The sequence below is a fragment of the Eulemur rufifrons genome, chromosome 17, assembly GCF_041146395.1.
Source record: "Eulemur rufifrons isolate Redbay chromosome 17, OSU_ERuf_1, whole genome shotgun sequence".
NCBI classification, from domain to species: Eukaryota; Metazoa; Chordata; class Mammalia; order Primates; family Lemuridae; genus Eulemur; species Eulemur rufifrons.
The window spans coordinates 52,852,126-52,877,523 of record NC_090999.1 but is presented as its reverse complement, the minus strand read 5'-3'; the positions used below and the strand labels follow the sequence as shown (position 1 = coordinate 52,877,523).

Below are 25,398 nucleotides of genomic sequence, written 5' to 3'. Positions count from 1 at the left end.
TTCCATGACTAAAGGAATGCTAGGCATGCACACGTCTTGGTAAACACATGTCAAATCAAGTGTGATCTGTCACATTGTCCCTCAGTAACCCATTTCTAAATTTAACCATGCTCAGTTAGGAAATAAAAGGCTGCAAAAGAAGGACTAGGAAGGAGATCCACTATCTTATTTTCTGTTTGCTTTTTTGTTCCTATGTGGGTAGCTATCTATTCACATATTGCATTCACTAACTACTATGTGAATAGTGAGAATATTCACATTAAGCTCACTAAATGAAAAATCACCCTGATTTGTGGCCTTGTTTTTTCACTCCATTATTGTCCTGAACATAAGGGACCCTGAGCTAAAATCTGTTCCTGGAAGCTGACCCTTTGTGAGCTGAGCCCACTGGCAGACGTTTGCTAGAAAGACCAAAGTGATTTATTTACTTCCAAAGTCCTGGTGAGTCTACCTACCACTCGTCCAGGACCATCCACAGGTACCACTTTCAAACCCAAATTCATCACCAGAAACAACCCCAGGAACAAGGTCGGAGGCTGATTGCAAATGCTGCTGGCTAAGTGAGGCGGTAAACACATCACTGCAGCTCCAAAGCTCTGAGTCAAAGTCTTCATCTGCTTGAGGGTGGGAAAGCCTTAAATTGCTAGAACTCTCTGGGAGGGCAATTTAGTCATGTGTATCAGAACCTTAAAGATGTACAGAATCTTTGGCCTATCAATGCCACTTCTAGGAACTAAAACTGAGGAAATTAAAGAAAAAAGAAGCACCAAGATGTATGGAGAAGAATGCTCATTTCAGAAATATCACAATAAATATTTGACACAACAGATATGTCTAAAGAGAGGGCTGACTAGTTCATGTATAATCATAAAATGGAACACTATGGAATAGCTGCATATTAAAAACACAAAAAGACATTCCCAGTATTTTGTTAAGTGAAAAAAAAAAAGGTCATAAGTCCATATGTTGATAGTTTCATTCAGGAAAAAAGTGTGTATATAAACTACGTATACATATATACATACATATATAGAAAATTAGAAGAAACTATGTCACCATTAACATGCTAGATGCTTGGATGATGTGTATTTTTTTTTTCTGGATCATCTTCACTGTCTAATTTTTCTATAAGACACACCATTACTTATATACAAAAAAATGGAAAACAGAAATGTATTACACACATGCACCCAGACTGTGTTCCTGTCAATCTGTACGATTTGTGGCAAGTAACTTGGACCATTTTTCCTTAGTTACCTTTTCTGTAGAGTGTAAATGCCAAGTTGGTACTGCCCATGGATTAGCCAGCCATGAATACCTGTTTATGTTGCAGTATTGCCAAAGGAAACATTACTACCGGGAAACTTTAAGGATATATTTTAAGCCGTTCTCCACATTAGACTTTCTAGGTTCATTTTCCCACCCCTTCTGAACTCTGACTAGATTTGATTTTCCATTTGATTATGGTCTGGAAGAGCCAGTTGGCATCAGGTCTGTGATGCAGAGAGACAGCGGGAGGAGTCAGACAGGAGATCTCTTACGTCTGTGTGGTCACACCACTGGCTTCCTGAGAGAAGAGAACTGGTAAAGACTTGGCAAGACAGACCAGCTAGAAGGACTCTCTACAATTCCAGTACAATACTAAGTTTCCTGAAGTACTGAATAAATATAAATAAATGGTAAGACTTAAATAAATGTGGTATGAAGAGGAAGAAAATAATAGAATGGAAGAAAATAGACATGAGTAGAAATTCTAAGGTATTTCTAATCTGAGACACAATGGAATTTTTATCCTTTTATTTAATGTTAATTTTGAGAATTCACATGTACCCTATAAATATGTAAAACATTATGTAACAATAAAATAGAAAAATGAAAAATGAAAACAAATTTGAATGAAAAAAATTTTAAAAATTGTTGAGAATTTACAATAAGCAACTGCATGGCTAGAAACTGGTGACATATATAGCAACCAAAAGAGGGAGAAATTGAACCCAAACATATGAACTTAATTTTTAAAAAACTTCTATTACTTTACTATTTAGAACAGTTTCGCAAATACCTGGAGTTTTTACAGGCCAAGAAAAATACCACTTGGACCACCAAACTTGAATTAGGTCACACATACATTTACTCAATATCTTCTTACTTTAGTTATGGCCACCATTTCTGTTCCCTGTATTAACTATTTAAGAGGCTACACATAGTGACATAAAACAAGTACTTGTGATTTTTCCTCCCTAAATTAATATTTCTGTGAAATCCAAAGGAAACATATTTTCATGGGCATATTGCCTGCTTCTAATGGGCCTCTGCATGGCAGGTGGGTCATGGTTTATTTTCATAACTGAATAGCTGAGTTCAATTTTATAAATAGTACCTAGTTGAGTACTTTATATACAGCAGGGATGCATTAAGTGTTGTGACTCTGAACTTCCAATAAATAATTAAATGATTGCATTTAAAGCTTTTCCCATAGAAAATACAAAAGTTTAGAGAGTTGTAATTCAACATCTAATTCCAGGTAGCAAAACCTACAACTGTGTTCATACTTTCATTTAAGGGGATTCTGCACTTTTGCCTTGCTTTATGTCGCAGTGCAACACCCAAATGACAATCCCTCAGGCTCCTAGATCTTGTGACAATAGCAAGAGGAAAAAAGGCAAAGAAGAATCATGGAAACTTTCATCTTCACGGTGTCTGTTAGCAGAAAAATTATCAAGTGCCTTGACATCTACCATTCTTCATACTCGATCCAATAATTCTCATTTTTCTTGTGGCTTCCAGTTTTCATTTGTCTTTTTTATTGCAAATGCTTTACCTCAGTGCCTCTACACTTATTTTATCTTCAGAGCAGTAAGACTACCCCAGAGGGCAGACACACCCCGTTCAGGAAACTCAGCATTCTCCCATCAGTCGTACTGAGTCCGGAAACAGTGAAAAGCTCCAGCCCCAGGAGCCTGCAGCCTGCTGGGGGAGCTTTCCTGACCTTCTCCAGAGGTGGCACCATGGGAGAAGGGAGAGAACAGACATGTTTCTCTTCCTCTCTCCAGCTTCCCTTTCCCAGTGCTCACTTCACCCTCTCTTTGCCCGACCCACACACATAGCAGAGCCAGCCAAATAGAGGGGAAAATACTATGGTGGCAGCAGGACAGTCATTCTGCCCCTCCTGGAAGGGGTGAGAAGCCCGTCCCCCGAAGCTGGAACCACCACACCTCCCAGTTCCACCACACCTCTGCCCGGTCACCACCCTCGGGAGCCCCACACTCAGGAAAACAGTCCCTGGGTACAACCCTGTTTCTTCAGCTGCGGCACATTCAGTTCCCACGCTCGGCGTTCACTCACCCCCAGCTGCACAAGTTTGCTTGGGGATTGCAGCCTGTTGTCTTGCAGGGCTAGTGCGAGAACACAGCACACACCAAACACAACTGAGGCTGACGGTCAGCAGGTGGTCATCTGTCACAGGGCAGTTCAGCTCTGCTCTGCATCTCTGGGCTTCTCTGTTACATTCCTGACTCACCTTCCTACTTTAGGTCTCTTTCTACACAGGTTTTTTGAACTGACAGATTGAGCATCTTGTGACTGTTCTGATCAACTTATTGCCTTCTCAAAGCAAGCAAGCAAATAAAATCCTTCAGTAACTCCCTTGTGGATTCTAAATACTATCTAAGCTTCTTATCCCAGGACTTGCCCCAATCTTCCCACTACCTTCATCACCCCCATGCCGCCGAGTCTATTTCTTACTAATTTTCCCATATACCATAGCATCTGGAGGCACCAATACATCTATTTATGGAATGAAAAAATAGATAAAATAGAGTATTTGTGTCCACTCTGATTTTCATTACCCACCATTATATCTTTTTTAAACCGTGGAGACACTTTCAGTTGGTTTACTTATATAAATCTCTTCCCTCTAACTTAGCATCTTTGTGTACTTGACAATTTTGGGTCTGATTTTACGGCACTGTCCAAAAGCCACACTTCCATGCCTGGGTACCAGCCCGACACAGGAGCCACATAGTCCAGCCTGATTAAATATGATCTCAGTGACCGGCAGGGGGTAGAAAAGCAGACTCAAGCAACGAAGATTTGAAATATTGCTAACTTGGGAAAGAATTTTCAAAAGGCGCTTTTTGAAAAGTGAACCTGGTAGTCAAAAATATTATGATATGCTGAATGTCAAAATAATGAAGCAGGGGGCCAGCTTTAAAGAACTGGAAATGGTAATATCTCATCTGCTTGGGCAAAGGAGTCCAGAGTGGCCTGGCCTGCAGGCAGCAAACTAACAAAGGTAGCCCGGGGCTCTCTGCTTTGCTTGGCAAATGGCTTTGCTCTTTGGCACTTTTAAATATATGATGAAAGTCATCAATGTCAACCTTTCCTCTTCTTTTTAAATAATTGTACATTTAAAAATTGTCTTCTTGCCATTAATGGCTTTTGTGATGGATATTCTTGTTTGCCTTTGCTTACTTATCTTTATGCCCTATACACTAAGTCTTTGTAACTTAGTGCTTTGGAAATACACATAAAACGTAAATCATCAAATTGCTTTTCCTGAAAGTACTCTAGGTGACTTGCAGCGATGATAAATGCAGTCTCTTTGTTTCAAAATTTTCTTATGGCTGTTTGAACAACTGTAAAGAGTACATACACACATACACAGAACAAAGAAACTATCTATTGAAAGAAAACATGGAAATTATATTAAACATCTGTAGAGGACTTTTATGTTTTGAGAAAACGAGATTCATCATAGTATGCAACTATCTAGTTGATGACAAAGCTGTGAGTGTGCACAGAATCCCAAGGTCATGTTATAGGAGAGAGCTGCAAAGCAGTTTCTTAAGTGCCCATGGAACCTCTCTAGCCTTAGTGGAATCACTGAATATTAGCATTATAAGTCATCCAGCTTAATATCTCACTTCACAAATCCCTTCAATAAAAGTGCAGCCTCTACCAGCACATTTCCAGTAACAAGGAACTCATTACTTTGCAGAGAAACGCATTTCACTTTTGGATCGCTCTCCAAGATTTTCCAAATACAGAGCCCAGTATCTGTTTCCTCTGACTTCCACCAATGGGTCCCAATTTTACTCTTCAGAGCTAGACGAGTTTTAGTCTGCTCCTCATTACAAACGACATTCTTCAAACATATTAAGGCAACTTTCATATAGTTCATGTCTTCGTCTGGCTCCTTTATATCTCCAGTTCCTTTAACTTTTTGGCTTAGATGTAGTAAAAAAAAAAAAAAAAAAAAAAAAAGGGTGCTGTTTTGGTGACTCTTCTTAAGGTAATCTCTGACTTGACAGTGTCTCTGTGAAACGTGTCCAGGACTAGACACAGTATCATAGATGTGGCCTGGACAATTAGGAGTACACCAAGATTATTAATTTCCTTAAGCAGGCCACATGTATGCATTAATGAAACCTAAAATTTAAGGAGCTTTTAAAAAACAGTTGTATCACAGTATCTGTTCATTCATTCATTCAGCAGACCATTTTGAGCATCCACTGTGTGTCAGGCACTATGCTCAACAATGATTGGTTCTTAATGTTGTTGACTATAACTCTTAGCATACATCTCCCACATCCTGTACTTATGCAATTGGCTTTTCACTCCTCAATGATGAACTTACATTTATTCTTGTTAAATTTCATCTGATTGCTTGGGGACCATTGTGTCATCTGGTGAGACCTTGTAAATGCTGATGACGGCATCCAACAAGTTCAACTCTTTTCCAGCTTTGTGTCAGTTGAAAATACGATAAAATACTCTGTCTTCACTGAAGTCACTGATATGTTGAACAGTTCAATGTCCAAGACAAAGCCTTGTCAAAAACCACTAGATACCCTGCTATAAGGCAGCTTACCAATCCCTAGCAGTACTATTACCTAGCTCATTCTTTTTTTACACTATTCGGAAAGGTGTAATGAGTGACATCAGAGGGTTTCCGGAAGATGGCTGACTAGAGATGTTGGTCACCAGATCATCTCAGAAAGAAGGAAAAGTTTTAGATGAAAAAAACATCTCAGGTGTAATTCTGAGCAAAAAGTTCCAGAACCTACCAGAGTTCCATGGGAAGAAGTTGCAGAGCAGAACAAGGAGCAAGATATCAGCATATATCAACCCCCAAGAAACTTAGAGTCCCATGGGAAGGGTAGGTGGGGGTTTTATTTCTCCTTCCCTCACGCCTGTGGTAGTCAGCAGGCTCTCGAGGTGCTGGAGAGCTTTTCTACCCTCACAAGCCCAAAAGCTGCTGCCACCAGTGAACTGGGAGCTGCTTGAAAACAAAGCACCAGGCCCCTCAGGGTCACTTCCTGTCACCACAGACATGAGCTGAGACAGCGTGTGCCATACTGCTTCTCCACCCATTGTGTGCCTTTGTCCTCCCCGGGGAGCTTCAAGCTCTTCAGTTTTCATGTCACTTGGTCCCACACAAACATTTCCTAACTCCAGCCCAGACTGTGGTGGCCACAGGGGCTCGAGGGTCCCAGGGGATCTGTGTGATCCTAGAGGTTGGACATTCCAGGAGGGCTGCCTTCCGGGGAGAGGAACAAAGATGACCAGAGTGCCAGCTCTCATGCATTAAGACTCTTTTCATCCCCCTCCCCTTCCCTGCCCACTGCTGCCAAGTGGCATGGATGCCCCAAGGCATGATTTAGCCGGTATTCTCAGGAGTAGCTGCTTCCCCTCTGTTGGCACATTCACTACATCAAGGCTCTCAGAGAAGGGGCTCACACCTTTCCTCTTCAAGATCTGCAGTGGACTAAGGGGTGCTCAGACTGTGAGCTCCCTGCCCGCTGGCCCTCCCTAGCACTGCTTGCCTGGCTGCTCCAGCAAAGCTGGGCATACCCCAAAGCAGAGGGACATTAAACCTGCTTGAGCACTCCATGAGCAATTCAGGATCAGCACGCTTCTCCCTGACAAGGTCAGGGATTGATCTTGGGGGACCAAGGGACAAACCCACAGGCCAGATCCCATACTCCCAGGACTCAATCATATTGAGGCACCGAGCGGAGATTTGTGAACTAATTTTGGGAGGCAAGAGAGCCCACATGGACAGAACTGAGAGGAGCATGAAGTGTGGGTATGAGCTGCAGTGCGCTCTTGGGGCACCCCTCTCCCTGTAGGAAAGCCACACTTTCAGTCCAGGGCTGGATCCTGGACTGGGAAGGTCCCAGCTGGTGAGCCCAGCTAGTTTGAGCTTCAGCTTGCCGCGAGACGCTGGAAGATGATCTTGGGGCAGGGGAGGAGGGGGAAACAGTGAAACTCACTCCTGACAGCCAAACTGTGAATCCCAGATGGGTCCACCTCTACAAGCAGACTTTCTGCCTTGGTGGGGACACTTTAGTCCCTCCCTGGGGGCTTTTCCAAGTAGGCTGGGAGCAGACCCTCAACCACTGCTGAAATAGTACTTGTGCCCACCTTCGTGGAGCTGGAGAGCAGGTTGGTCCAACCCAGCCCTACCCAGCCTCACTCTTCCACCACTTCTGCTATGGTGGAAAATAAGGAGTCCCCTGGGAGCTCCAGGGCCCCACCTACTGCCCGGGGCATCTGGGTGCTTCTCCTGATGGACTAAAGCTGGACACAGGTCCCAGGTCCCAAAAACCAACACTGCAGCTGGCTCTTTCCTGCAGGTGCCACCTATTGGCAGGAAGGACAACTTGTACAGCCCATTACAACCTGTACTGAGTCAATCATATAGGGTGTGGCTGATTCTTACTCACAAGCACCACCTACTGTCTCAGAGATTAAACTGAGTGTCCCAATATAATTCATGCAGTTAAGAAGACCACAGGGCTGGGGAAAGAGAAAGGATTTCAAAGAGAAATCCCTCATCAACAAGAGACAGGGAATCTGCCCACACACATAGTATACCACCACTACAGCGTATAACTAGCAACCGAGAAAACTACCACACTAAGCATATCTATAACCAAGGTATCCATTCAGAACCTAGATCCCCATCAAGGTACCCACAAGCAAAGCTAAAGGTCCTTACCCAACATATGCTACAAACACACCCTTAATAATAAGGGGGAAAAAACCCTATATAAACAAAAGAAAATACAAAAACAAGAAACAGCTGCTCTGAATGACAAAGAATCACAGCAAGAATTCCAGAAGTGTGAAAATCAGAGCAAAAGGACACCTCCAAATGAGCACACCAGCTCTTTAGCAATGGATCCCAACCAGAATGAAAATATTGAAATACCAGATAAAGAACTTAAAATACGGATTGTAAGGAAGCTCACTGAAATCCAAGAGAATATGGAAAACCAATTCAAAGAAACTAGAAAAACAATTCAGGAAATCAATGAAAAATTTACTAAAGTGATAGAAATATTTTTAAAAAACAAAATAGAATGTCTGGAAATGAAAAATTTATTTAAGGAAATGCAAAACACAGTGGGAAGCTTTAAGAATAGACTAGGCCTAAGCAGAAGAAAGAATTTCAGAGCTTGAAGACAACTCTTTTAAATTAACCCAGTTAGTCAAAAATAAAGAACAAGGAATCCACAGGAATGGACAAAGTCTACAAGAAATATGAGATTATGTAAAGTGGCCAAATATAAGAATGGTAGGTATCCCTGAGGGTGAAAAAGAAAAAGCACAAGGGCTGGAAAACCTATTTGAGGGAATAATTGAGGAAAACTTCCCTGGTCTTACTAGAAATTTAGACATCCAGATACAAGAAGCTCAATGAACACCTGGGAGATTCGTTGAAGAGAGGGAATCACCAAGGCATACCGCCATCAGACTGGCCAAAGTTAACATGAAGGAGAAACACCTGTGAGCTGGGAGCTGGAAAACATCAAGTAACTTACAAAGGAAAACCCATCAGGCTAATTGCAGGCTGCTCAACAGAGACAAGCCAGAAGGGATTGGGGCCCCATCTTCAGTTTTGTCAAACAGAACAACTGCCAGACTAGAATTTTATATCCTGCAAAAACTAAGTTTTATAAATGAAGGAGAAATAAAGACTTTTCCAGACAAGCAAATATTGAGGGAATTTGTCATGATCAGACCTGCCCTGTAAGAAATATCAGAATGGCATTATACACAGATCAGCACAATAGATACCCACCAGTGTAAAATCACCCAAAAGCTAAAGCTCACAGCTCATATAAAACAAAATCACAAGAGGGAAAACAAAGCAATAAGCTACTACCCAACATGATGAACAGAAGAGCATCCCACATATCAATCTATCACTCAATGTTAATGGTCTGAATGCCCGCTTAAAAGACACAGGCTGGCTGAATGGGTGAAAACACACAAAGTATCTTCTGTCTCCAGGAAACACATCTAACCCACAAGGACACACACAGACTCAAGGTGAAGGGATGGAAAAACATATTCCACGTAAATGGAAATTAAAAGAGAGCAGGTGTAGCCATTCTCATATCTGACAAAATTGACTTTAAATCAACAATGGTAAAGAAAGACAGAGATGATCATTATATAATGGCATGGGTAGCAATTCGACAAGAAGACATAACAATCCTAAATATATACGCACCTAACACAGGAACTCCTGATTCATAAGGCAAATTCTACCAGATCTAAGTAAAGAGATAAATAGCATTGTAATTACTAGGGACTTCAACATCCCACTGACAGAGCTAGACAGATCATCTAAGCAGAAAATAAACAGAGAAAAACTGGACTTAATTAGGACTCTAGAACAAATGGAACTAATAGACATTTACAGAACATTCTACCCCCAAACTACTGAATATACATTCTTCTCAACAGTGCATGGGACATTCTCAAAGACTGATCCTATCTTAGGCCATAAAATATATCTTGACAAACTCAAAAAATCAAAACCATACCATGTATCTTCTCAGACCACAGTGGAATAAAACTGGAAATCAATTCCAAGAGAAATGCTCAAATATACAATAAGTCATGAAAATTAAACAACCTGTTGCTGTATGATTATTGGGTCAATAATGAAGCTACGATGGAAATCAAAAGATTCCTTGAACTAAAGACAGAGCGGACACAAGCTTTCAAAATCTATGGAATTAAGCAAAAGTGGTCCTAAGGAGAAAATTCATAGCCTTAAATGCCTACATCAAAAAGACAAAAAGATCACAAATGAACAGCCTAATATCACATCTCAAGGAACTGGAAAAGGAAGAGCAAATCAAACCCAAAGCCAGCGGAAGAAAAGAAATAACAAATGTCAGAGTAGAACTAAACAAAATGGAAAACAAAAAAATACAAAGGATCAATGAAATAAAAAGTTGATTCTTTGGAAAGATAAACAAAATAGATAGACCTCTTGCTAGGTTAACCAGGGATAGAAGAGAAAGGACCCAATTAAGCTCAATCAGAAATGAAAAAGGAGATATTACAACTGATACCACAGAAATACAAAATATCATCTATGAATACTACAAAAAATCTCCACACACATAAACTAAAAAATGTAGAGGAAATGGAAAAATTCCTGGAAACACACAACCTCCCAAATTCAATCAGGAAGAAACAGAACTCCTGAACGGACCAACAATGAGCAGCAAGATGGACACAGCAATAAAAATCTCCCAACAACAACACAAAAAGCCCCAGACCAAATGGATTCACAGTCAAATTCTACTAGACCTACAAAAAAGAGCTGGTAATTATTCCATAACATTGAGGATGGAATCCTCCCTAACTCATTCTATAAAGCCAGTATCACCTTGATACTAAAGCCAGGAAAGGACACAACAACAACAAGAAAAAAACAAAAAACAAACAAAAAAACAAAAAACAAAACTACAGAGCAATATCCCTTATGAATAGAGATGCAAAAATCCTCAACAAAACACTAGCAACCAAATTCAACAGCACATCAAAAAAATAATCCACCATGACAAAATGGGTTTCATCCCAGGGATGCAGGCACGGTTCAAGATACGTAAATCAATAAATGTGATTCACCACATAAAGAAAAGCAAAACAAAGATGATATAATCATCTCAATAGTTGCAGAAAAGCATTTGACAACATCCAGCACCCTTTCATGATAAAAACCCTCAACAAACTAGGCATAGAAGGAATATATCTCAAAATTAATAAAGTCATATATCACAAACTCACAGCTAACATCATACTGAATGGGGAAAAGTTGAAAGCATTCCCACTAAGAACTGGAACAAGACAAGGGTGTCCACTGTCACTACTTCTATTCAACATAGTGCTAGAAGTCCTAGCTGGAGCAATCAGGCAAGAGAAAGAAATAAAGGGTATCCAAATCTGGAAAGAGGAAGTCTAACTATTGCTTTTTGCTGATATGCTCTTGTATCTAGAAAATCCCAAAGACTCCACCAAAAGACTCCTGGAATTGAAAAATAAATTCAGTGAAGTCTCAGGTTACAAAATCAATGTACACAAATCAGTAGTATTTCTATATACCAATAATAGTCAAGCTGAAAGTGAACTCAAAGACTCAATACCATTCACAATAGCTACAAAGAAAATAAAGTACTTAGGAATATACTTAATCAAGAAGGTGAAAGATCTCTACAAGGAGAACTACCAAACACTGATGAAAGAAATCACAGATGACACAAGCAAACAGAAAAACGTATCACACTCATGGATCGGTAGAATCAACATTGTTAAAATGTCCACACTGCCCAAAGTGACTTACAGATTCAACACAATCCCCATCATATCAATGTCATATTTTAGAGATCTAGAAAAAATAATTCTATGCTTCATTTGGAACCGAAAGAGAGCCTGGATAGCCAAAGTAATCTTAAGCAGAAAGAACAAATTGGAAGGCGTCACATTACCAGACTTCAAACTATACTATTTAAGGCTATAGTAATCAAAACAGCATGGTATTGGTATAAAAACAGAGATGTAGATCAATGGAACAGAGCAGAGAACCCAAATACAAAACGTACAACCAACTGATCTTTGACAAAGCAGAACAACAATATACACCAGGGAAAAGAAGCCTTATTCAATACATGGCGCTGGGAAAATTTGATAGCCACATGCAAAAGAATGAAACAGGACCCCTACCTCTCACCACTTACAAAAATTAATTCAAGATGGATGAAAGACTTGACTGTAAGGCATGAGACCATAAAAATTCTAGAAGAAAATGTAGGAAAAACTCTTCTAGATATTGGCCTAGGCAAAGAATTTATGACTAAGACCCCAAAGGCAATTATAGCAATAATGAAAATAAATAAATGATACTTAATTACAGTAAAAAAGCTTCTGCACAGCAAAGAAAATAATCAACAGAGTAAATAGACAACGTACAGAAGGGGAGAAAATATTTGCATACTATACATCTGATAAAGAGCTAATATCCAGAATCTACAAAGAACTCAAACAAATCAGCCAGAAAAAAAACAAACAATCCCATTAAAAGGTGGGCAAAAGACATGAACAGAAGCTTTTCAAAAGAAGATAGACAAACGGCCAACAAACATATGAAAAAGTGCTCAACATCAATAATCATCAGAGAAATGCAAATTAAAACTACAATAAGATATCACCTTACCCCTGTCAGAATGGCTGTTATTAAAAAGTCAAGAAACAATAGATGCTGGCATGGATGCAGAGAGAAAGGAATCCTTATACACTGTTGGTGAGACTGCAAATTAGTACAACTTCTATGGAAAACAGCAGGAGATTCCTCAAAGAATTAAAAGGACACCTACCATTCGATCCAGCAATTCCACTACTGAGTATCTACCCAAAGGAAAAGAAGTAATTTTATAAAAAAGACACCTGCCCTCAAATGTTTACTGCAGCACAATTCACAATCACAAAGACGTGGAATCAACCCAAGTGCCCATCAATTCATGAATGGATTAACAAAATGTGGTGTATATATGTACCATAGGGTTCTACTCAGCCATAAAAATAAATGAATTAATGTCTTTTGCAGCAATTTGAATGGACCTACGGACCATAATTCTAAGTGAAATATCTCAAGAATGGAAAAAATAAATACCACATGTACTCTCCAATAATTTGGAACTAATCGATGGGTATGCATGGGCACAGAGAGAAGTAAAAGTCACTGGAAATCAAGAAGGGGGAGGGGGAGGAGGAGAGGGGTAAAAACCTATCTAACTGGCATAATAAACACTAGGGTGATGGACACATTTATAACCCTGACTTAAGCATTATAAAAGCTATCCATGTAACAAAAAAAAATCATTTGTGCCCCCTTAATATTTTACAATTAAAAAAAAACGTGTGACTTCATAAAATTCGTTTCTGAAGGTCAAGATATGTTATGCTCACAGCATAAAGTACACTAGCTTAGAAACTTTACTAGAAAAAAAGTTTGGCATGATTTATTCTTAGTAAACCCTTTTTGTCTTCAAAAAAATCCCAGATTTCTTTTCCAGGCAATCCCAAAATACACAAATAATCACATAACCCTCTAGAGGTCTGTCCTAAATTTCACTAGCCTGTGGTTTTCACAGTCCACCTATCCCTTCTTTATAAAAATGGAAACATTTGCCTGTCCCCAGTCCTTTAGGGCCTTTCTGTTCTCTGTGATTTTTAAATGTTAACAACAGAGGCTCCACCAACACTTTTTTCACTGAATACCCCAATATATAATTCACCTGGAGGTGGATAATTAAACTCACTAAAGAGATTGGGTCTTAGTTCCAAAGCGACTCAGCTATCTCCTCATCTAGCTTGGGTTTTGTTTTCTTTTAACCATTCTTGACAATTTGAAGAATATTTCCCTTGATGAGTAAAATAGAAACAAAAGAGCTGACTATTTATGACTGATCTCAGTCATCTGTTAATCTTGCATTACCTATCCTAGGCAGGGGGTTTATTCCTTGCTTATTCTGAACATAGCCAAAAACATTCTTTTTATTATCTTTTGTGTAAATTACTAATTTTGACTCAATTAGGTTTCAGCGTTTCCATCCTAATTATTACAGTTTTGTGTCAAATTTTAAAATTCTTTTCATCTTCTGCATATGACCACTTTAAAATTAAGCTCATTCAAGGGCATCTCATAGGAATATTGCAAAAGTTAAAAGGGAAGATGAGCACTGACCTTTTAACACAGTCTTCAGACATTGTAAAGGCTCCATAAATATGATTATTGTTTGAGGCCCTTCATTTTTCCCCACTCATTATTGCATCCACAATTTTAATTTTTAAGCTCTTGTATCTCTCAAGCTATATTTCTGTTTAGCTTGCAAGCTTCAGAACCACCACTTTGAACTATTTGATGTCTTCCATCCTTAGGCCAAAAGGAGTTTGACTGACTCTCTCTGGTCATTACAGCAGATTCTTTGGGTTCATTTCTACAGCACCAAGTTATTCTTCTGTAACAATCAAATTAATACTAAAAGTAGTAGTTATTCTTGTTTTTTTTTTCTGGAAGTTAAAACTGTCATCAAGGTGAGCCAAGCGTTCACCAAACCACCATCTTTGGAAGACAGTTGCCTAAACAGTAGACATCTTTTTATCTATCTTATGCTATTTAAGAACCTGATATTTTTACTGAGCCTCATAGTATAAAGAAAATTATTATACCTTATATAATTCAGTTACTGCACTCAACCTGTGAGGTAGCTTTTATCATCCCCACCATATAGACAAAAAACTGGGTCTAAGGGAGATTCAGAGATGTATTCATGGTGACACCACTGGTAAGATTTTTGGCTGTGACTCAAACTCAGGACACTAACTGGAAAGTTGTCTCTATGCCAGATTCTAAAAGAGAATCAATCACATCTTCTATCCATCCAAGTGGTTTCTGTAGACTGCTTATTTCTATCAAAATTATACCACCTATATTACTAATTATCTGACAGATCATTTCTACCAGAAATACCACCAGTTTTCTCTTATATCCTCATCCAAAAGGTCTTCAACAATTCATTCTTTTAGAAATAACCTTTTTTTGAGCACCTGTGTCATATATTGTGGAAGTCCAGAATTTTCACAATGGTATATGTTTTCTTTAATGAAAAAGTCTACTTTTCTCAGCCTCCATTTATTTTGTTTCAATCTGTTCATGAGCTACTTCTATGTATAAGGCACAGTGCTAGGAGGTGCCGCAGTAAACACAAAGGACTTTTCAGTCTCTGCACTCAGAAAGCTCACAACCAACTGGGAAGAAAACCTAGAAGTAATTCAAGTTACAAGGTGAACTAAGATTAGTGCCTTCTTAAGAGGTACAGAGCCATATAAGGAAAAATATCAGGGGTTACAGATGGGTCTTGAATGTGTAGGATTTTGGTGTCTTCAGACGTGCAGGACATGTACCAGGGGGAGGAGAGGGCAGGAGCAAAAGGATGGAGGAGGAGAGGCAGCATGAATGCACCCAGGGAATGGCACCAGCCCACCTAGCTGAAGTACAGTGTGCATGAAGGCTTGAATGAGGGATAAACTGGAAAGGCTGGTTGGGGTCATACAGTGGGAGCCCTGAATGCCCAGCTGAGGCAGGTGGTGGGCCTTAGTTAGCTTGGAATGGGAGCCGCTAGAGGTCTCTGAGGTTAAGTGTAACTTTATCCAAACTGTGTGTTGTAAACAGTAATGAGGTGGCTTTGGGTAGGATGACTTGGAGAGGGTAACAGTAGAAGCAGAGAGCTCAGTGGCAAACTCATTCTTTGCAGTCTCCATCTGCTACATTTTAGTTTGTTCCAGGAGCTCCTCTGGAGCTCAGACAACCAATCCTGCTCTTTGATACTCTCATGTAGTCACCCTCCTTCCTCCCCCAAATCATGGACTTTAATGGAGAGAAGGATGCGTTTTATTTCCTACTAAGGCATTTTAAGTGAGGAAAGATACATTTGGATTTCTTCTGTTTCACTGTTTCCTAGCAATTTAACAGAACAGATCAGCTGACTCTTGGTCAGTTGAATGATGCTTGCAGCTTACCATCCAGGAAGATAATTCTCCCCACCTCCACAAATTATGTCAGGCCAGCATGGCCACTACTGAATACCTCAATGGGGAGTCCACCACATGCCATGTCTTTTTCTTGGATCTGATGGACCCAATGACTTTTTTTTTTTTTTTTTTTTTTGAGACATAGTTTCACTCTGTTGCCCAGGCTAGAGTGCAGTGGTGTCATTATGGCTCACTGCAACCTCAAACTCCTAGGCTCAAGCGACTCTCCTGCCTCAGCCTCCCAAGTAGTTGGAACTACAGGTACGCACCACCACACCTGGCTAATTTTTCTATGTTTTATAGAGACGGGGTATCGCTCTTGCTCAGGCTGGTCCCCAACTCCTGGCCTCAAGTGATTCTCCTGCTTCAGCCTCCCTAGTTGCTGGGATTATAGGCATGAGCCACTGTGCCTGGTGATTCCTTCCCACACCCCCCAATATTTTCTAAGAACTATGTATCTTCCTTAACAGGATGATGGAGGGTGGAGAGGTTCACCTTTGAACCCTTCATCTCAACTCTTTCATCTTCTCCCCTAAAAATTTCAATCAGCTGGTATTTACAGCTGACTCACATTACTGGTGATTCTTCAGAGGAAATACACTAACAACCCCCTTACCCTCCACTTACCTGCCCATATATCCAGTGTTACTTCTGCCCATATAGAATGAACTGAAAGAATCAGTTCAGAGGAAGTTGCTTCCTTGTGTTTCCCAGCAACACAGACTCTTCACAATGGGGTCACACATACTGGCCCATTTAGAAATAGAGCGTGAGATGCAGTGAGGGGGAAAGCTAGGAGCAGAGTTTTTCACTCTGTAGAGGACCTACTAGCATTAAGCTGGATGAGCTGAAAGAAAAATCTTTCCAGTGCCTCTAAAATAGTTTAGTGAGAAGCTGCTGCTCTACAGATGAACAGTGATTTTTACAGATCACAAACAGAATTGCTGGTTGTTAGAAGATTAGCAGTTCCTTCAACAGGTATTAGGCAAAACGGGGCTGTTTGATTCAAGGCAGAGAGGGGACAAAATCATCTCTCATCAGGGCTGAAGATGGGGCACAGGGGGCAGGAAGGGTTAAACCATCTGCTGCCCATGTCCCCAGACTCGCTGCATTATCTGAAACCTCCCCACAGCCCCTGAGAGGCTGAGAGGCACAGAGAAAGCAGACTCGGGAGGGGGTGGGAGGAGGGAAGGAGGATGTTGGAATTTGACATAAAAGAAGGGTTAAAGTTCCATTCCTTTTTCCTCTTAACTCTATAGTCCTATGAAAGCTAAGAATTAGGCACTTCTTTCAGCGCGTAATGACTGCAGATTTAAGTGTTCAATCACAAGTAGAATTTAAGAGAGAGTCTGAAACACTAGGAAGTGTCTACTTTATAAAGCAAACCGAAATAAATATAAAACCTAGCCAGAAGGACCAGTCCTCCTATTTTATTAAATGCATGAGGCAGCACGAACACGCATCTGTCACATTCCTCAGTAAACAGGAACAGGTGTTGTCCCCACGGCACGGGCGGAGGGGAAGGCAATGAAAAATAGTGACCATTTTCTTTGGGAGTCATTACTCAGTGCTAGTAACTCACTATGACAGCAAAACAGATGACCACAGAGGGATCAAACCGGTCTGTGTAAATTGGCACACACGGGTAGAAAAGAGAGCTGTTCATTCTGTTCTACCGGTTGAGGTATATTCTCTTGGGTGATCAAGGCCAGTAAGGTGCTTGCAGAGCTAGGAGTTGGGTCTGCTAAGCCATGGGCTTCCAAGGGAACAAAAGAATGGTGGGGGAAACTGTCATGGGCTAAATGTTTGTGTCCCCCCACCACCCATGCCTACACTGAAGTCCGAATCTCCAAAGTGATGACATTTGGAGGTGGGGCCTTTGGGAGATAATTAAGTTTAGATTAGGTCCCGAGGGCGGGACCCTCATTATGGGAATAGTGCCTTTATAAGAAGAGACACAAGCAAGCTTGCTCCCTCTCTCCACCATGGGAGGACACAATGAAAAGATCGTCAACTGCAAGCCAGGAAGTGGGCCCTCACCAGGAACTGAATTTGCTGGTGCTACGGTCTGGTTATGGTTTATTTGTCCCCACCAAAACTGACACTGAAATTTGGTTGAAAGGTGGGGTCCAGTGGGAGGGTCACGCAGGTCAATCTCTTACGAATGGCTGGGTGCTGTTCTCTCAGTCGTGAGTGAGCTCTTACTCTCAGAAGACTAGACTAGCTCTCGAGGGAATAGATTAGTTCCTGAGTGGGCTGTTGGAAAGCCAGGATGCCCCTCAGGTTTTCCCTGCTTCCCACCTGTCCGTGTCCCCTTTGACCTTCTCTGTCATGTTGTGACACAGCATGAACATCCTCACCAGAAGCCAGGGTCATGTCCTTGAACTCTGCCTATAGAACCATGAGCTAAATAAACCTCCTTTCTTTATAAATGATCCAGTCTCAGGTATTCTTTTATAGAAATACAGAATGGACTAAGACATCCGGCACCTTATTCTTAGAGTTACCAGCCTCCAGAACTGTGAGAAATAAATGTCTATTTTGTTATAGCAGCCTGAGCTAAGACAATGGCCTGATTGTCCTGGCTTCTGTCCCTTCCAGAACTGGCCTCAGAATAATTTGAGAATGGGACTATGTCAAAAGGCATCTTGGCCACAAGCAATTCTTTCTTTTTTCTCCCAACATTGCCTCTTCCCCTCCCCCCCAGCCCCACCTCCCCATTTAGGTAAAGTAAGAAGAATTTGATATTGAAAACTGAAATGAACACTGGGTGAGAATAAAATTATACAAAGAAATGAGCCATCTTGAGGAAAATAGACCCCAAATCCTGGAATAGGAAAACAGGATTTTTAAGAAAATGATTTCTACAGATTTTCTTACCTTTGTTTAAGCGTCCCATCACAGTAAATTCAAAATATTTGCTGTTGTCAGTTGAAGAGTAAAGGCCAAAGATGGTGGCTGAGCTTTTCGTCTGCAGCTTGAAGGTGGAGATCACAAAGAGATCATTCAGGGTGGGGTCTGTTAGGAACGGCTGCAGAACACCTGGGTTCAGCCTCTGACCGGAGGACTGGAGAAGGTCAAACACTGGGGAGAAGTGGGAAAGGGGGAGTCAGTGAAAGATTCAACTTTGGGGAAAACATGTTTGTTTGGGGGTGGGACAATGTGACAGCAAGCTATGCAATAATAACTAATCTTGTAATCCCTTTTCCACATTGCCAAACTCACCAGTTCTTCCCTGTCACTGTTACAGCGACTGGACATTTGAACCAGAAGAAATATAGCACAGTATTCATCAGTGAGGATAGCCCTCGAGAGAAGACTCAATTTGTAAACACAAAATTGGATTTGGCTGAACAAGTGGCTCTGAAAATGCCCACCAGGAAAAACGCTAAAGGCTTAAAGTACAAGGGGGACTGGTGAAGCATCCAAGCCGTTGTTTTTCTCACATCCCCAAGAAGTGAATTTCTGTCACCGGGTCCCTTACGTACCTCCAGGACCAGAGCCAATTGTATTTTCCTGGTCAGTGACAAATGACAGGAATGCAGCAGAAATCACGGATGGGGTAGCAGATGTGCTGTCGGCAAAATGATTTGCTACCTTTGTGAGACCTAAGCGTTCCCTTTGTGCCTTTATAATTCTCCAATATTTCTGTTAAAAAAAATCCCAATGTGGAAACAAAACAAAACAAAATGATATAGTTTCTATTTCTTGACTGTATCTTAACCAATAGAGTTGATCTATAAAAATTAGAATTTATATTTGTATAAGTTGCTTTTGATCAAGCAAACAGCATTTTCTCTCAGAAACTAATATTTAGAAAAGCTATGAGAGAGTATGTGCAGAGGCATTTAAAAGGCAAAGGCCAAATTTGGGTATTACTCCCTAGAAGTTATTTAGTATTTCTATTAGTTTATGCAAATATTATTTGAACAATTCCATATCCCTAGGAATTTCAGCACCTAGAGCTGTCTTTTGGATACAATAATCTGGTTACCAAAAGGGTAATATTAACAATTTATAAAGAGCTCTTATAAATCAATAAAATAACCATTCTAATAGAAAAATGGGCAACAAACATGAAAAAACAATTTACAGAAAAAGAATTACAAATGACCATTAAGTATATAAATAAACGTTCAGGTTTTTACCTAACAATGAAGGTATTGCTAACTTAAACAAGATATTATTTTCACCATCAAATTGGAAAACTAATGAAAACAGTAATACCCAACTGCTTGTGAGAGTTCAGGAAAATGGCACTCTTATATACCACTAGGTAAGATTTAAACTAGTATAAACATTTTGAAGACAGTTTAAATAACAGCATCAAAGGCCCTAAAACATGCATCCCCTTTGATCTAGCAATTCTATTTATAGGAATTTATCCTAAGGAAATTATGGATAATCTAAATGATTTAGGTACAAGGATATTCGCCACTGGTGGTAATTCTAGAATTTCTATTTAGGAAAGAATTAGCTGAAAATCCAATTGGAAGAGGGGTAAACCTAAAGTTCTATTGGCATAGCACTTTGATATGACAACATAATCTGTCCTTAGCAAAGAAAGAAGGACTCTGCAGAGACTAAGAGGTTGGCTGAAGCCAACCCAAGCCATCCTGCGGCACTGTACTTGTACAATACATTATCATTTATAGTATCAAACACTGGAAACAGGGGTTCTATAGCATAGCCTTGGCTAAATACATGTGATCCTTCCAAAGAGCAGAATATTATCTATTTTAAAAATGTAGCTGAATATTTACAAATGTGGAAATATGTTTATGCTATATCAAGCAAAAAGATTATAAAACTATATGTATAACATAATCCCATTTGAAATATATATTTGCATAGAAAAATATTTGAAATGAAAGACAACACAACATGTTAACATTAACAGAAGCTATGTCTGGGTTGTATAAGTTTTTAATTTCCTCTTTCATTTGTACTTTATTTTTGCTTATCCAATTTCTATTTTCTCTATACTGAACAGGGACTGCTTCTGTAATAAGAAATGAATTGCTAAAACAAACAGGCAAAAACCTAGTTATTCAAGAATGTCTACTCTTTTTCAAAGACAGTTTGTCTTCAAACTAGATCTATAATTTTTTTCCACATGTACCAGAGGACCTTACACAATAATGAGTTTAATAGTAGAAGTGTTAGAAGGCAGAACACCTATTCTGTTCCCTCTAGCACCTACATCCCCAAACGATGAAGACTGTTGCCCACTGCAGTTCAGACGGGAAATTGGATTTCTTAACTTCCAGAGAATTGGAAACTTTTCATTTCCAGCAATGAGGGCAAATGGAAATATGGCAATAAGTTTAAAAGTTCCTTTCAGGACATCTTCAGAAAAGAGATGTGTGTTTAAGGTATGGGAACTGCTTTCAAAACTAAACTCTTAGCACTCTTGATTCTTGCTTTGACTATGAACAGGACCATAATTTAACTCAAACTAAACTTGCTATATTTCAATCTATGGTTCTTCTGATCCATTTGCTTTTTTCCCTAAGAGGCAGAGCTTGGATTAGTTAGTAATGAATACAGAGAGTGTTTTGAAAAGGAAATGAGACATTACCATTTTCTATTAATGTTGTTATGTTTTCGTAAAAGCGCCAGGATCTAAGCACAACTCTTTAGTTTTAGAGGTGAAATTACTGCTACCAATGAGCCCAGCTACCATGGTATGTAAATTGAATATATACTTATTTAAGACTAGCAATGCAGCTCAGAGGAAGAAGAGATAGCAAATTATCCTTTGAGCTGGTAATTGCAGACTAGACAACTCAATAAAAGGATCTATCAGAAACTTGACTTAATCAGATCAGATCGTCTCCAGAAACTAAGTTAACCAGATAATTTAGGTTGTATAGCTTGAGTTCAAGTCTCCATAAAATGGCCAGTTCTAAGAGGAAGCAGAATCCATACCTCAGGCACACCATGAAGTTTTGTGTTCAAATGTCAAGAGTTTATATAGTATAACATAGTACAATCCATGAATTCAAGCTGGCCAAATAACATCTGCAACAAGAAAACTTTCGAATTGTGTTTAAAAAGCTTCCTTTTTTGCCTTCCAAGAAGCACAGGGCTCAATACATATTACAGATTACGGCATTTCAAATATTTCAAACTAAAAATTAGCAGTACAGCGCCTCTGAAACCACAATTCTGGCTGCCTGGTCCAGAATCAAAGTGAGTTATGTGGTGAAATGCAGCTTAATGGGTGATTTGATTACTGCGGTGGGAGGAGGGGATTTGAGAACACCCTCACAGGCATTCTTTGATCTGGCATCGTGAGGAATAACAACTTTTACTTCAAATGTGTCTTTTCCAGTTTTATTTCCTTAGTCAGTAATAAATCAACCAAGCCACCGAGTTCAAACCGATGAAGGTCACCACTGACCAGTCAGGGCCAGTTAGAGCCCTAAGGTTTTTTTTCTCGCTTAAATCATTTCTTCCTTTTGGTCTTTACAAAAAAAAAAAAAAAAAAAATTCTGTTTAACCTTAAATGCTTTCTGCCCAATGGCTATTTTCACCCCATCTCACACTGGGGATTGAGGTTTATCCAGGTATCTTTCCACATTATTTATTGAATTTTTATGGAAAAAGACCGATTTTTCAGCCCTTCCTATTTACCTCAGGAGTCCAGAGATCAAGCCAACTCCTGAAAAAGGTTTTGCTTTTGGGGGATCCAAGTAAAGTCAGAGCAGAAAATGGGGGGGGGGGTGGCAGGGCAAGTAAGGCAATGCTGCGCCTTTCTCGGGGTGTCGGTCTCGGTCTGGGTGAGTCGCCCCTGCCTGTGGGAAGACGCAGGGGGCAAGGCTGAGTGGAGGCCCCGGGCCGCAGGGGTCAGAGCCGGTCTTCGAACAGAACCTGGTCTCACTCTGCACCAGACACTACATGCTAGAGGTCTAGGGTCGTGTGGCAAGTTCTGAAGTAACCCCTACGTCTTTGCATAGACCGAAAACAAATTTGTACCCCCCAAACTACTGTTTAGAAAAGTGGTCTCTTCACTGGATAAGCGAATTTCAGAAAATTCTAGACTCTAATCACCGTTTCCAATCACAACATGCTTTGATTCGGCCCCAGAGGAACAGAGTGGGGCCAAGCAAGGTCCCAGGAGCACAGGGCTGAGCAGCACGAGCCAAGCGGGACCCAGCGCCCCTTCCCCGCGCCCGGCCCGAGCCCACTTACCCTGCGGGGTGGCCTGGGCGCCGGCCCCCAGCCACGGCTGCAGGGCCAGGTGCAGCAGGAGGAAGGCGGCTCCGCGCCGGGCCAGCATGTTGGCTCTCCCTACTCCCTGCGGGGCTCGCGGGCGACGGCGGCGTCGGCCCTGCCTCGGTGTCCCCGGGCGGTGCGCTGTGCCTCGTTCGGGGCTCTCCGCGGCGGCGCAGGTGGCGGGTGCGCGGCGCCCGGGCAGCCGTCGGGGGGGCGCTGGCGTCCCGGCTGCGCGCAGAGCAGGGGCAGCTGGCGGCTGGGCTGGGCGGCCGCGGCCCGGCGCTTTATGGTCCGCCCGGCCGGGGGCGGGGGTTGCGGGGGAGGACGGAGGCCGGGCGGCCCCCTTGGCGGGGATCCCCTGTCACCGGGAAGAGCGGGGCCGCCGAGAGAAAGGCGCGGGTGTGGGGACGGGAAGGAGCCTGGACGGACTAGGGCCTGCGGTGGGCGTAGACACGGCCCGATGCGCGCGAGGGTTTAGGAGGGTGGGAAGAGCGAGGCTGGGCAGTAGAGGCTGGAGGGAAAGGAGGGCTGGGCAGAGGCACGCAGGGGGACAGGGAGAGATGGGGAGCAGGGCGCGAGACGGAGGGAGAAAGCGACGCTGACCCGTTAGCTTTGGGAACCTTCAGCCCCCCACCCCTCATACTCTACTTTCTAAAACGAAGAACATCATTTGGCTTTTAACGCCCAGCTTGGGTTCCCTTCCGAAAGAATCCTGAAAGCTCTCCAGGAACGTTCTGCCTCCTAAAGTGGTCCAGGGAGCAATTAGTTTCTTTTATTTCTTCAAGCTTTTCTTGAATACTTGAAACGTTGAATATTTTTTTTCCTATCGAGTTTTGATACATGAACAGTGAACGCTGGAAAGTTTTTGTGTTTTTAATGGAAATAAAACACATCTCAAGGAATCCACCCAAACAGAGCCATTTGTAGGTTGGTGGATCTGTGCTTTATGGGGAATTTATTTGCAGTTCTGTTTCCAAACACCCTGCTGGCCCACCTCTATTCCGCTCCCGCAGAAGATTCCGTGTGGTAGTTTAAAGGCATATATGGGATAGGACCTGTAAGTAATGGCAGGAACGGAAGTAAGTAGTCTTCCTCCTAGGCAACCCCCCTGAGAATGATATGGACTAACTAGAGGAAAAAATATTTGATAAATAACAGTGGCAAAACTTCCCCTCTGTAACAATCTCAACTCATGGAGAAATCCGGCAACGTATTGCTGTCACTATCTCTTATGCCCTAAAGAAGTCCATTGCAAAGTTTAAGAAGCTCGCTGCCACAAACCGGGAGATTAATGCACCATCTTGTTCCCAAACTGTCCTTAGAATAACCTGTCAGCAATTATGATTCCATTTAGAGCTAATGACCTACAGATTGTGAGCTATCTTCAGAGCTCTCTTCTATTAATAGTTGAGGTCTAACACAGCTTCCTTTAATTACACTAAAGTCACTGTATGGAATGGGGCACCGTGTGTCTACATATGAGAGAGCACTGAAGAAACACAAAGGGTGTATGCACGTTTCGAACAATGTGACTGTAAACTAATGCGATGGACTAGACTTGGGAATCTTCGAGTCCCCAAACTGTGTTCCCAGGAGTGGCGGGGTTGGAGTGGGATCCAGGCTCCCAACCTGTGCTTCAAGCAGAACAGCCTTGCTTTTATATGTTTTGTACAATGGACTTTAGAGTGTAAGATTTTATGTGAAGAGAGAATTTGGAAAGTCACTATTCAGTGGCTCTCAGCTGATTGGGTACATCAGAATCTCCTGGGGTGCTTAAAAAAAAACACAAATTAGGTGCCTACAAGGAACAAATGAAACCAATGATCAAAAGGAGCAATTAGCATACTATATTGCACCGTAGCCTATTCTGCCACGTGAAATAGGACTACTCCCTAAATGAGTCACTGAGCAAGCCTAGTAGATGCCTGTGAGAGGCATCGCCTGCTTCCTCTCACATCTAGTGTTAACCCTTCCTCTGCATCCTTGTTTGGGTAAAATGGGAGACTAGAGAGTGATAAGAAGGTAGAAGGTAGAAACTAGAGTATTTCCCTCCCTCTGACCTGAATGGATGCATCTTCTTTGTGACTCTCGCAGGTCAGGTCCACCATGGCTCTAGCTTTTGCCCTGTCACCATTTGTTCCTGCAGCCATGGAATTAGAGGTTGCTAAAATGTGGATGGCCTCACTGTGCCCTCTTTGGCATCTCAGTTCTTCTATCACTTATGTAACCATTTCCCTGTACTAAATTTCTTCTATTTAAAATACCTAGAGTGGTTTA

The 25,398-nt window shown here is 41.3% G+C and overlaps 1 protein-coding gene across 1 annotated transcript in view; it reads right to left on the bottom strand.

The window, feature by feature from the left end:
• THBS4 (thrombospondin 4) overlaps positions 1–23,379 on the bottom strand; it is a 48,007-nt gene extending 24,628 nt beyond the window's left edge. Inside the window, exons 1-2 of the mRNA XM_069491922.1 lie at positions 23,098–23,379; positions 18,781–18,984 (exon numbers count right to left, since the gene is read on the bottom strand). Of these exons, the coding sequence (XP_069348023.1) occupies positions 18,781–18,984; positions 23,098–23,185 (292 nt within the window). The 5' untranslated portion in view covers positions 23,186–23,379. The remainder of the gene's footprint in view (positions 1–18,780; positions 18,985–23,097) is intronic.
• Positions 23,380–25,398: the final 2,019 nt, after the last annotated feature.